This window comes from Lactuca saligna, chromosome 8, assembly GCF_052625555.1.
Source record: "Lactuca saligna cultivar CGN05327 chromosome 8, ASM5262555v1, whole genome shotgun sequence".
In the NCBI taxonomy this organism is placed as follows: Eukaryota; Viridiplantae; Streptophyta; class Magnoliopsida; order Asterales; family Asteraceae; genus Lactuca; species Lactuca saligna.
Window position 1 is genome coordinate 69228831 of NC_136424.1, and position 11764 is coordinate 69240594.

Below are 11764 nucleotides of genomic sequence, written 5' to 3' on the forward strand. Positions count from 1 at the left end.
AATATTGAAATGACTATAATACCTTTAGGTATTTATTTTCCATTTTCTTTTCATTTTTAATAATACTTATTTATTTAATTTAATAACTAAAAAAACCCCTCTTCCTCTCATTTTAATTTCTTACTGAAAAATCACTGCTACCGTTATTTTGTTTTGTTTTGTTTGTTTGTTTTTCAATCAACCTTCCGTGTGGGGAAAGATAGCTGAAAAAGAGAAAAACCTTCATCACATCATCTATCTCAACAACCTAATCCTCTTTCAACCCTCTAAAACCATACCCTTTGCGGTTGTATTTGTTCCAAAAACGCTTTTCAAACTCCCCACCACAGCCACCAATTTCTTCCATAAATACCCCTCCATTTTCCAAATCTTTCAATCCTCCAAACCATTCCCCAATACCTCTTCCTCTCCTCACAAGTTGTAATCATTCACAATGAAGAATCCAAGAATTTGAACTATTCTCATTATCGAAAAGATGTGACTGAGAGATTAGTGAAACTTTTAACGCTCACATGATTGAGAGAGAAACCCTTTTGTGGTGGATTTTAATTTCAAGGTTTTATGATGGATCTTAGTCTGGATCAGAAACTCGATTGAGACAGAAAGAGCAGGATGAGGTGAGACAAAGTGTCAATGATATGGTGGCACTAGTGTTTGCTCCGTGATTTATGGATCTCTGATGTATACAAGGGAAGAAATACACAAAAGGTGATTTTAGCTCGCATCTACGATGTATGGATTTCGATGAAAGACAGGTCGAGTCTGGTAGGTAATTTCTTGGTATATCTGACGACTCATGAAGAAACAGGTGTGGGTCGTACGAGTTGGGCTGCAGTTTAATCGACTCTATCGACCGATTGTGTCTCCGTTAGGTTTGTGGGCTCTTTTATTTTTTAACTTGGTGTAAAACCCGTGTATTACACAAGTTGATTTAAAAAAAAAAGATTAAACATTAAATTAAACTGTAAAAAAGAAAATATTTTTTAATGTACAATTTTAAAATAAGAAAAGAAAAAATGTATTTGTTACAATTTAATATCATATATATGATATTTAATATTTTACATATATAAGTATATATATTTAATTTTAAAAAATGAAACAAACCAAAAATTGACAACTTGATAATATTTATTTTAAAATACCACAAAATAACAAGTGTCGAAAGATTGACACGTAGAAAAAAAAAAACATTTGTGTATCAAGAAGGATTATAAAATTAAATAAATAAATACTAAGTTTAAAAAATAATAAAAGAAAAATGAAAATAAATTATGAACCTTTTTACCCTCCCTTTCGATCACAGGTCAAACAAGAAATGCCACCAAACAATAGCACTCCCACTCAGACAATCGTCTCCGCCTTGTGTCACTGGTTTCCGATCGTCCCTATCTCTCTAAAGTCTAATCGCCGATCTTCCTGGTCTCGGAACGCCACCCTAGTTCCTCTCAACTCCATTTACATTCCCCAGTTCAATCTCTGGAAACAAACCGTCCCAGTCCCATCATCTCCACTTCCGTTCATCCTCGCCGAGAAATCTTCTCTGTTCCTCGAACCAAGTCTCCCTTGTATTTGATCTTGTCAGGTACGTTGTTCATCACTTCTCTTATTGTTTGAGATTCGTTTTTAAGTCATTTTGGTGCCCTAATTTAATAATTTTGTACTTGTCGTTAATCATTAGGTTATATTGTTTATGTTTCTAGTTAGCTCAGTTCACAATATTTTTCTTATTAACGACTTCATTATTCATCAGAATATTAGTATATTACCTCTCTGATAGAGGTGGATTTATGCATTTGTGTTGAGACTCTACACTCTGGGGGAGGTGTACACTGATTTAGAATTCAATCCTGGGAAAATTGGACTTTTGTTGCCACTGTTGATCATAATGCTCGTTATATGATTTGATCTTTGTGTTTGTAATTGGTTTGATTATCCTGAATAATGGGAAAATCAACAGGAAGAAATATATGTTAAAAATCGTTTCTATGTTTCTTCAGGAGGTAGAGTTTGGGTTGAAAGAATTGGGGGGATTATATGATGATGTCACGATTAATAACTGGCAATGAGAGATTGTTTTGGGGAGGGTTGTTGGTTATATTTGGGTCCACTTTCTTTGGTGGTTTCCTTTATACTGCAGTTATATCAAAACTTCTTCCTCATTCGGATAATGCAATTATCTTTGCAATACAAAATGACAGGTGTGGAATTTGATAATTACTATTATTGTTATTATTAGTATTTTGTAAATCCAAAGTTTTGATCATTTCTTCTAATTTTATACTCTCCCATTTTCATGATTATTATGGAGTCTAACATTGTAAGTAAATTTGTTTTCTATTTGCAACAGGTATTATTGCTTCTTGGTTCCTTTGACACTTCCTGTGCTTGTGTTTGCTGTATATCTGTACTGGCTTAGCATGAAAATGTTTAAGCATGCATGACCTCGAATCTCCACTGATTAATGGTTATCATATACTTTGTGTCTGACATGCATTGGATTAGACAACATTACAATTTTTTAATCCTACTAAAAAAGGTGGGAAGACAAGAGTATATTAAAAATATTTTGTAGTTGGAGTAGTGTAATTTGGAGGTTTATATTTTGTTTTATTTGTTCAAATGTTGTAATATGATCTTCAAAATGATTCCATGTATTAGTCGATATACCCAATTTTCTAACAAAATATAGACACAGAAAAAGAAGACATTAGGATAGAACACTTAATTGTAAAACTAGGTTTGATATTTCTAACAGAACAAGTGTACAAACCACAAATAATTCAAACAGACTTTTAAATTGGATAGTTTCTAAAGCAAATGACTTAAAACAAACATAAATTATCAAAAACATTAACTAATTTGCTATCTCTTCCCCTTTCTGTCATTTCTTCCCCTTTTCCTAAACTCGCGTCTTTCAGATGAATACTGTTTCTTAATCAATAAATTGCGCATCGAGGCCTTAACAGCTTCAGCAGCTGCTGAGAAGACATCTTTATCAATACACAAACTTCCCTGCAACTTTTCCAACACTTTTTCTCCACAGGGGACTTGTTTATCTTCCAATATTTTAATGGTGTCATCTCCTTCAACAGATCCTGAATTGCATTTGTTTAAACCAGAAATAACACGCACTCGAGCCAGTGATGATGAATCAAAACCAGGCAAATTAGAAACACCCATCACCATCCATAAGAAATCTGATGTTAATGAACTCCCTAAGCTTGTGGGTATGAAATCCTCTCCACTTATAGACACAACCTGTTTATAAAATTGCAATCTAATTTCATTCAGTGAATCATTTGTTAAAGTAGGATGCATATAACCTTTTATATAATGAAACACCTTAAGCTATACATTTATCTATGACATTTGAGGCAGTAGTTGCTTACCCTTAAAACAGAAAGAGTTTTAGCAGAAAGGTTGCAACTCAACACCAATATTCCTGGCAACCTGCATTTTAGAATTAAAACATCAGAGTTTTCCTTTTAAATACATATTTTTGATGATCTAAAAGACATTTTTACCCTTGAACAGCTACAAATATTGATGAACCATCAGGTGTTGCACAAAGATCTGTAATTGCAAAATGATTGTTTTCTGTTCCATTTGTCTGTTGATGTCCCACCTATACGTTTAAAATATCATTTGTAATTTAATAAATCATTTGTAGAAGCAGAACAAGATACCTCTGATCCAACTTCAAATGTATGAAGAAGCAATCCAGATGTAAAATCCCATAAGCGAACCTACACCACAAGAAAGAATGTCGGATTTATTAGAGCGATAAAAAAAAAAAAAAAATCATAATGACAATTTTGTAGAAAAGTTAAGGTTGTAATATTTCTCACTGTTGAATCACCACTTCCAGAGACTAAATACCCCTGTGGAAATTCCTGATTGTAGACAAAGGCTAGGCAGGAGACAAATCTGCCATTGAATATAGATGTATGACAATGAGTATAAAGTTAACAACAATAGACACATCATGTCAAAGTTTATAAACCATGTCAAACTTATTGAGCAGTCAACTATGGCATTTCCAGTAACTCACTCACTCTGTATGGCCAAGGCAGTAACTTTGTATCTCATGGGCTCCATCTATAGGTTTCTTTGGGAGCATGGTGACCTGTCATTTAGAAAGAAAATAAGAACATGCTTAAGAAAATAGTAAATGCTGACTGTATAATAATAATAATTTGGGTGTGAGAAGTTTATGATTACACGAATTTTGAAATCACGGTCAGCAGTAACAATGAACTTCCCATCTGGTGAAAACTCCTGGAAGATTATAAATCTGTTAGGAATTGTTTAATAACTTTAATTGTGTGTTGATCAATGCATATTTGTTATCAATATTATCGACCACTTACCAGACTAGTGATGATGCTACAATAATGGGCAAGAAGTGGTGACCCCTTCTTCTGGACTGGTTTTTGATTTTCATGAAGTTCATCCAGCTCAACAACCCAAACAACTCCAAATTTATCAGCATAACAAACGAATTGTCCATTGTCACTAATGGCAACTGCACTCACTTTCTTCTCTGTTGGCCTTTTGAGTGTCAAAAGTTGATTAATGTCAATAAAATCAAGTTTAAACCACCTTAAAAAAGCTATGGTGGTATGTTTCCAAGAAACGGAAAACTTACACAGAGTACAGACAGCGCCATGAATCTGTGGCCCAAATCTTAACTACTTTGTCATCCCCAGCAGACACGAAGACTTTACCCTTTGCACCATAGCGAATTGCTCTGATAGATTCCTTATGATCACAAGCTTCACCTGACTCAGCCCCTAAAGTTATCGAGCAACCTTCTCTGTAAAGCAGCAATATAAAAATGTCAGGCTTATGTCAACTAAATTATACTGATTGTAGCCCAAAATCACTTTTAGCACTCTTTACTTATTTCAATTATATGTAGATTTTGTCGCAAAATTGCACGTTATCAACTTTTCAATTGCGTTGTTTGTTATAAAGTTGAATGACTTGAATCTCGTTAGCAATTTGTTCTCTTAAGGTTTGATATACATTCGATATGAAGTCGACCGTTTAACATTCAAAGCTCTGATTTACTGCAGAGACATGGAAACCAACTGATTGAGGAAATAGAAACTTTACCGGAGATTGAATACACGGAGCTCACAGCCAACGGCTACGGCAACGGAGTCCTGAACAGGATGAACGGAGATGAGAGCCGGAGCAACTTCCACTTCCATGGCTTCTTTATTGTTGCCTTCCGAGGCAATCATAGAAGCATCATCCTCCATTTCAGCTTGTCAAGGAGTTCTTCCCGAATCCTAGGGTTTAATGGCGGTTTATTAAGTTTTGATATTATGTTCTGCATAATAGTACTTCCATAGTCTCGCACATCAAGTCTTCAACTTCCGTTCCAATTGTCTTTCCACTTAAAAGCCAATGGGCTTCAAGCCCAATAAAAAGCTTGAACAGTTTCAATTAAAACACTTTTTACTAATTATATATTTTTAAAATACAATGTTAAAAATATGATACTGATAGAAAAAATATTAAGATGCTATAATAAAATATCTTGTTATTTCTTATCTTTAGTTTTTTATTTTTATTCGATAAACTAAATCATAATCTTTGCCAAACTTATTTTGAACGCCTTTATTATTCGGACATGTAATTTATTTTTCATCATTATAGTTGAACCTTTAATAATCCATGATTATATTTTTTTGTAACATTATCCTTTAAAATTCTTTCAAGTGGCTATTTAGAGAGGTAAAGAATTCAAATCTAAGAACACGTGAAACTCTTATGGCAAACTACATATGAAATATTTCAAGCAAGAACATTCTCTTCAAAATCAGTGTTAGAGTTGTGGTATTTGGCACACATTATGTTTATCTAGGGTTTGGGGCCAAATTGGATTGGTGAAGGCATTTCTTACTTTCTCATGTTCTTTTGTAAATGGAAGTCTAAGATTAGAATTCCAAGTGCGAGAGGTTCAACCTAGATGATCTTATATCTATTGTTGTTTATATTATCCATGGAGGATCTTCATAGGCCATGGAAGATGTAATGACTCGTGCTTATTCTAGATGTGTATATATCGATAATAAAGGTTTGTCTGTTTCTCATTTGTTTTATGTTGGTGATGTTTGTTTTTCTGCGAGTAGAATGATTAGAATGTTGGAACTTGGAAACATTATGTTGGTTTTTATAGTGATTTTTTTCTTAACTGTGGGGTTTGAAGATTAATCTTCAAAGTCAAATCCTTTTGGTGTAGGTTTGGTTCGGATGATGTAAATCATTTAGCCTCTATTATAGGTTGTAGCTCGACTTCCTTTCCTTTTAAGTATCTTTCTTTCCGGTAGGTTCAAATATGTATTGGGTGAAAGGTGGAGAGTGGTGAATAATAGATTTAATAAGAAATTGGGTAAATGGGAAATTAAATTTCTTTCTATTGGATTTTAAAATCAGTTAGTTTAGGCATATATTTAATGTCTATCTATAAAGCTCCTGAAAATATGTGTTCTTTTTTGTGGATTACTCGTTGTGGTTTAATGTTATTATTTATTAAAGTTGTTAATTGTTTTCATGACTATTTGGTGATGTGACAAACTCGCTTTGTGTTTGGTATAGAATTTCCGGCTACACGATACATGATTGTACTTCATTCTATTTGATGGGTCGATTTTTTTTTTTTTTTTTTTGGAAGGAGGTTTGGATAGGAAATATCATTCTTATCGGGTATTTTTCTAAAGTGTTCTTGCTTGAAAGTGAAAATTGCAGCATTAAATATAGATGGTCAAATCAAGAAAACATCTAGAATTAGTGTAGAAGCGTGTGTGAAGGGGATAAGATAAGATCAAACATACGATACTCCTATTCAAGCATGATACAGTTATTACATGTTTGTAATAATTATGATATATTGATTTTTGTCAGCGTTGTGTGTATGCCACATAGGTCAATGATGCATAATAGCATCCAGTGACCAATATGTGTTTGTTAGGTATGTGTCGTTTGTGATAAACGCAATAATGTAGAACAATATGTTTAATACACTGACAATAGCTAGTCATATGTCGTGTTTGAAAAATAATGTCTATATAATAATTGTTGATCCCATGAAATAAAACAGAACAAAATTTTGTAAAATAAGTTTACTCTCAAATTTGTCCGTTGAAGTTTCTAACTTCTAAATAGCAAATCACCTATCCTAAACATATTATCAAATAATACCAAATTCGATAAGAAGACGGATATCATATAATTCGAAGATCACAATCAGGTACCCTCTTATTTATCATTTATTATTATTATTTTGAAAATATATTATTATTTTGAAAAGTTATTATATTTTGAGAAATTTTTGCGAACCAAGAGAATAAATCATTTTGAATTTTTTTTTTTCTGTCAGTTCCACTGGATTTTATACCGGCAAAGTCACTCCGAATTCTATGTTCCTACCTCTTTGAATAAATTTGCGCCTATAAAAATTAATATTTTGATTTGAGGGGTTTTGTTTAATCGTATCCCTACTAGAACAAATATATCGAGTTAGAGATGAATTTATATCCTTACCGTGGATATCAAATTGTAGATGTTCAACATTTATTTATTGGTTTTGAGGTGGCCGTTCAAGTTTGGTCCAGATATTCAACATTTATTTATTGGTTTTGAGATGAATTCATATTCTATTTTTTGTTCCTACTATCCTTCTATATATTTTATCCTTCTATATATTTTAAATTGTGATAAATGTTATTAAATTTAATTTAAATTTGATTAGAATATTAAATTTATATACTTATCATCATCTATATTATATAAGAAGAAAAATAAAAATAAAAAATAGAAAGATATCTAATTTCCCCACCTGTTAACATGTGTGGATTCTCTGACCATGACTATTATGAAACATGCAGCTTTGGATGATATTTGCATTATACGTACCTTCAAAACAATAAGATTAAAGCCAGTTGAGCTTCGTGGTTACAAAATCCTATTTCGGCTATTACACCGTAATTGTCTATTTGCATTCGCTAGCTTTTGGCAAGTTTCTATATAATTTAACAATTCGAAATAAACCTATCCTGTAAGTTTATAATCAAAATAAAGGACTCATTTGTCAAAAAAAAACAATCTTTATTTTACAAAATATTCTTTTATTTTATTGTAGACACATAACACATTTATTTTGAAAACATATTTCCAAGATCCATGTGACTTGACATGGATTTAGAAAGTTTTTTTTTTTTTTTTTGGTCATACATAACATCAATAAATTATCTATTATAAAACCATTTAAATAACTACTTATCAGATTTGAAAAGCAAAATAACGTAAACGAATATAACCCTTGTATCTAAAGCCATATCATATGATTTATTGACATAAATCCCGATAGATTTCACCAAAGTCAAACAAAACATAAACAAGAACAAAACACAACCCCTAAATCCTCAACTCAGCACACCCAAGAATCGTTCCCCGGCACCGAGTCATCGCCGCCGCCTGCCGCCACACCGGCCGCTCACTCCCAAGTGTCAAAACATCAACATCCGACATCTTCTTGATATCACAATTCCATCTTTCAGGTCCAATGACACCACCAATCACATAAACATCATCCCCAAAACCCATCATAGCAAACCCAATTCTTTTCTTGAATTCAGAAGCCGAAATCACTGCTTTACTAACCTCTTTCTCTTGCCTATATATAACCCCATGACTCATCACATACAACGAACCCTTAACCACCGCCATGGGACCTTGAACCCATGAATGCTCATGAACCGTCCACCCGTCCCTCCCCAACACCTGAACCGTGGTCAAACCCTTGTGAACCACATGCATCTGACCATCAATCACAAGCCCCGAACACGCGGAGTTATGCGTATGGTGGAGGTCCGGAATCGACACCCAAACATCCTTTTCCGGGTTGTATATCTCCGCCATGGAGATCGATTTCCGGCAGGTTGTGAATCCTCCGGCCACCACGATCTTCCCATCTAAAACACAACACGCAAACATCGCACGTGGGACAATCATGGAAGCCCGTGGGGCCCACCGGCGGACGATCGGGTCATACGCCCAGACCTCGTTAGTTGCGAAACTCCCGTCCTGGTCGCCGGTCAACGGGTCAACGGCGTCACTGCCGCCACCCAGAACAAACAGCTTTCCGGCGGTGGAGACGACACCAAAGTGGGCCAGGTTGCGGACTCTCGAGGGCAATATCGGAAGTGTAAGCCAAATGTCGCGGTTTGGGTCGTAGAGTTGCCACATGTTTTCAGGGTCGAACGCGCATACGCATAAAAACTCTTCCGTGGCTTTGACTTCTTTACGCGCTTTGTATAGCTCGGTGCTGTGGACCGCATCCCGCCATGCACGGGACACCAGTTCGAGTCTCGGGTGGAGGTAGAATGGGACCCGCGCAAGACACCTCAGCGCCACCGCATCAGGAAGACCTTCTATCAGAACTGCCATTATTTCAAACACTCAATAATCTTGTAACCTGGAAAGAACAAACCAACAAAACAAAATCACTTTTTACAGCAACGTAATTTCATTTATTTGTGTATTATAATTTATAGCATCCTAGTTTCAAATCTTTTTATTACGGCATTGTACTTTCAATTGTATTCTTATTAAGACATTGTAATTTGAAAAATCTACCTACTTATATTAGTGAAAATTGCTTTGTATTTGGATGACATTGCTATAATCAATGAAGTACTATTTCTTGCATTTAACCCTTTGTACATATATATATATATATATATATATATTAACACATAGGGGGAAAGGGGACTAACCTTAGAGTCCAAAAAGAAACTTAGCTTTGTCTTCAAGTTCAAGAATCAAGATCCTGTGAGGTTGCAAGTGGCAACTTGTAGTCGTTAAATTTCAGTCTTCTAATCACAAATTCAAAAAGTGAAGCTATTGGTTTTTGTTATATTGTCCCTGAGAAATTTCAACAACAATTATGCATGACAAGCATCAAAGAAGAACAATTAAACAAAGATGTACTAAATATTTTAACAAAGGCCATATCAACATTGTAAAATACTATGGTTTTTTCTCGCTACACATTCCAAACAAAATATAGAAAAGTGATATTACAAGGAACATGTCTCATAGAAGATCATTTGTTTCTAGCTATGGGTGTGGCATGAAGAAACTGGTTCCATGTAGCCTGTAGGTCTTAAGAAAGGAAACAACCATTAATGGAGTTTAGCTTCATACTTCTATGATGACAAGGTTCATCGATTTTCTAAAAGCTGGAAAATTTTAGAACTATGAGACCCTTATTAATCCAAAGTTATTGGCTACTAACAACTTCCAAAATGTTTTTTAGTTAATTTGAAGCTTATTATGTCCGTTAGCACTTTCTGCTTGGGGAGTTACATGTAAACATAGAGTACAAAGAGCAAAAAAGATCTATATTAATTTTATTACTCCATTTGTCCCAAAACAAATGCATCAAATTTCACTTCTTGACGAAATTCCAGGCCAAATTATCTGTTTTGCACACTAATAATCATTACATTAATTCAAGAACATCGATTTAATACAAAAGAATCCCCGTCTATTGTTATTATTGACGGGTATTTTAATTATTTTAAGCTTTGCAAGATTGGGGTAAATTGTGATACCGCCAAACCACATTAAGATCAATGTAAAAACCCAATCAAGACGAATTCGTGTGTGCAAGTTCAACGTTTGCAAATGCAATTAAAATCACAGAGCATCAAACGTTCAAATCATTAATCAATACCCAAAAAAATCAAGGAAAATCAATCAACGCAAACGCTAAATTGAACAACAATACCCCAAATTAATCAAATTCGAAAACCCGTTTCCGCGATTGCAACAGAGCAGATTATACGGCTGCTTCCGAAATCAGGCTATAACTCGATATATCTTGGTCGAAAAAACAAGTAAAAATTATTCATAAATCAAAGCGGTGCAGCAATTTTACCTTGAAACCCAGATTTGACCCCAAATTCCTCAATGATTCATCAAGAAATGGCTGCGAAGAAAGGGCAATTGTTGTTGTTGTTGTATGAAGAAGAGATATGGAGGAAGGGTAGGGAGAGGAGAAGTGTTTGGTTAGTGTTACAGACGAGATGTTTAAGAATTCGATTCGTAGAAGAGAGACATAGGGTGAGAGAGAAAGATCGTGTGTGAAATGTAGAAAGAATTTTTTATAATAAACTGGAAAATTTTCTTATAAAATATCAAAAAGTATATTCCTTCACAAGTTCACATGCTTTACTAACGTTATTTGTGGGTAAATTTTGCATTTTCCACCCTTACCATTATAAAACAAATATAGTAGACCTACAAAATTTTTGTCATAGACAAATTGGTCTATGTGTTATTTAAAAAAAATTTAGATGGGATCAAAAAAACTTACCAGCTTGAAAAGTCTAAAATTAAAATTTTTCTCTAGTTTTTGTCCTAAAAAATATGAAAGAACTAAAGGTGAAATTGGCATGGTACCGGTTTTTTTTCTTCTCTAAATCGTGTATCGTACCAACTATAATTGGTATAAAAAATTTTCTACTAATACCGTACCAAATACACTTTGTATCAATATGTTTGACTACCAACAAGTTTGATTGGTACAAATTAATAATGGTAGATACCAACTTCTTTTAATTTTTTATTGTAAGATTTAGACTTAAACAAAAACATCAAGTAATTTTGACATTTAGTAAACGAATTAGTTATGTAGTTCTTTTAATTTACAAAATGATTCTATTGAAGTAAAGCTAAGGTAACG

The 11764-nt window shown here is 33.8% G+C and overlaps 2 protein-coding genes and 1 long non-coding RNA gene across 7 annotated transcripts; 1 reads left to right on the forward strand and 2 right to left on the reverse strand.

The window, feature by feature from the left end:
* Positions 1-1307: 1307 nt before the first annotated feature.
* On the forward strand, positions 1308-2660 carry LOC145008591 (uncharacterized). Its single transcript, XR_013663553.1, has 3 exons — positions 1308-1585; positions 2001-2201; positions 2351-2660. It is a non-coding gene; the product is annotated as an uncharacterized LOC145008591 (long non-coding RNA).
* A 68-nt stretch (positions 2661-2728) lies between these two features.
* TRM82 (Transducin/WD40 repeat-like superfamily protein) lies at positions 2729-5370 on the reverse strand. 2 transcript variants are annotated; one of them, XM_078967177.1, is made up of 10 exons: positions 5122-5370; positions 4652-4819; positions 4374-4554; positions 4225-4281; positions 4059-4129; positions 3852-3930; positions 3690-3749; positions 3528-3613; positions 3393-3453; positions 2729-3261 (listed from the first exon to the last, which is right to left on the reverse strand). In XM_078967177.1, exons 1-10 carry the CDS (start codon positions 5268-5270, stop codon positions 2866-2868), a joined length of 1308 nt encoding a protein of 435 aa, XP_078823303.1. In that variant the 5' UTR covers positions 5271-5370; the 3' UTR covers positions 2729-2865. The 2 variants fall into 2 exon arrangements, with proteins under 2 accessions (XP_078823303.1, XP_078823302.1); XM_078967176.1 differs by having other exon boundaries at positions 3528-3628; positions 5122-5369.
* Positions 5371-8335: 2965 nt separating this feature from the next.
* Positions 8336-11188, reverse strand: LOC145008590 (F-box/kelch-repeat protein SKIP30-like). 4 transcript variants are annotated; one of them, XM_078967181.1, is made up of 3 exons: positions 10958-11188; positions 9792-9844; positions 8336-9455 (listed from the first exon to the last, which is right to left on the reverse strand). In XM_078967181.1, the coding sequence occupies exon 3, from the start codon at positions 9259-9261 to the stop codon at positions 8431-8433; it is 831 nt and encodes a 276-aa protein (XP_078823307.1). In that variant the 5' UTR covers positions 9262-9455; positions 9792-9844; positions 10958-11188; the 3' UTR covers positions 8336-8430. The 4 variants fall into 4 exon arrangements, with proteins under 4 accessions (XP_078823307.1, XP_078823305.1, XP_078823306.1 ...); XM_078967179.1 differs by having other exon boundaries at positions 8336-9490; XM_078967180.1 differs by having other exon boundaries at positions 9792-9939.
* Between the last annotated feature and the right edge of the window lie 576 nt (positions 11189-11764).

Bases quoted from the DNA above. Each gene is read 5' to 3' on its own strand.
- TRM82 (XM_078967176.1), bottom strand. From the start codon at position 5,270: ATGGAGGATGATGCTTCTATGATTGCCTCGGAAGGCAACAATAAAGAA. The intron at 4,555-4,651 runs GTAAGTTTTCCG...GACACTCAAAAG, and splicing joins TGGCGCTGTCTGTACTCTGT to GCCAACAGAGAAGAAAGTGA. The intron at 3,454-3,527 runs GTAAAAATGTCT...TCTAAAATGCAG, and splicing joins ATATTTGTAGCTGTTCAAGG to GTTGCCAGGAATATTGGTGT.
- LOC145008590 (XM_078967179.1), bottom strand. From the start codon at position 9,462: ATGGCAGTTCTGATAGAAGGTCTTCCTGATGCGGTGGCGCTGAGGTGT.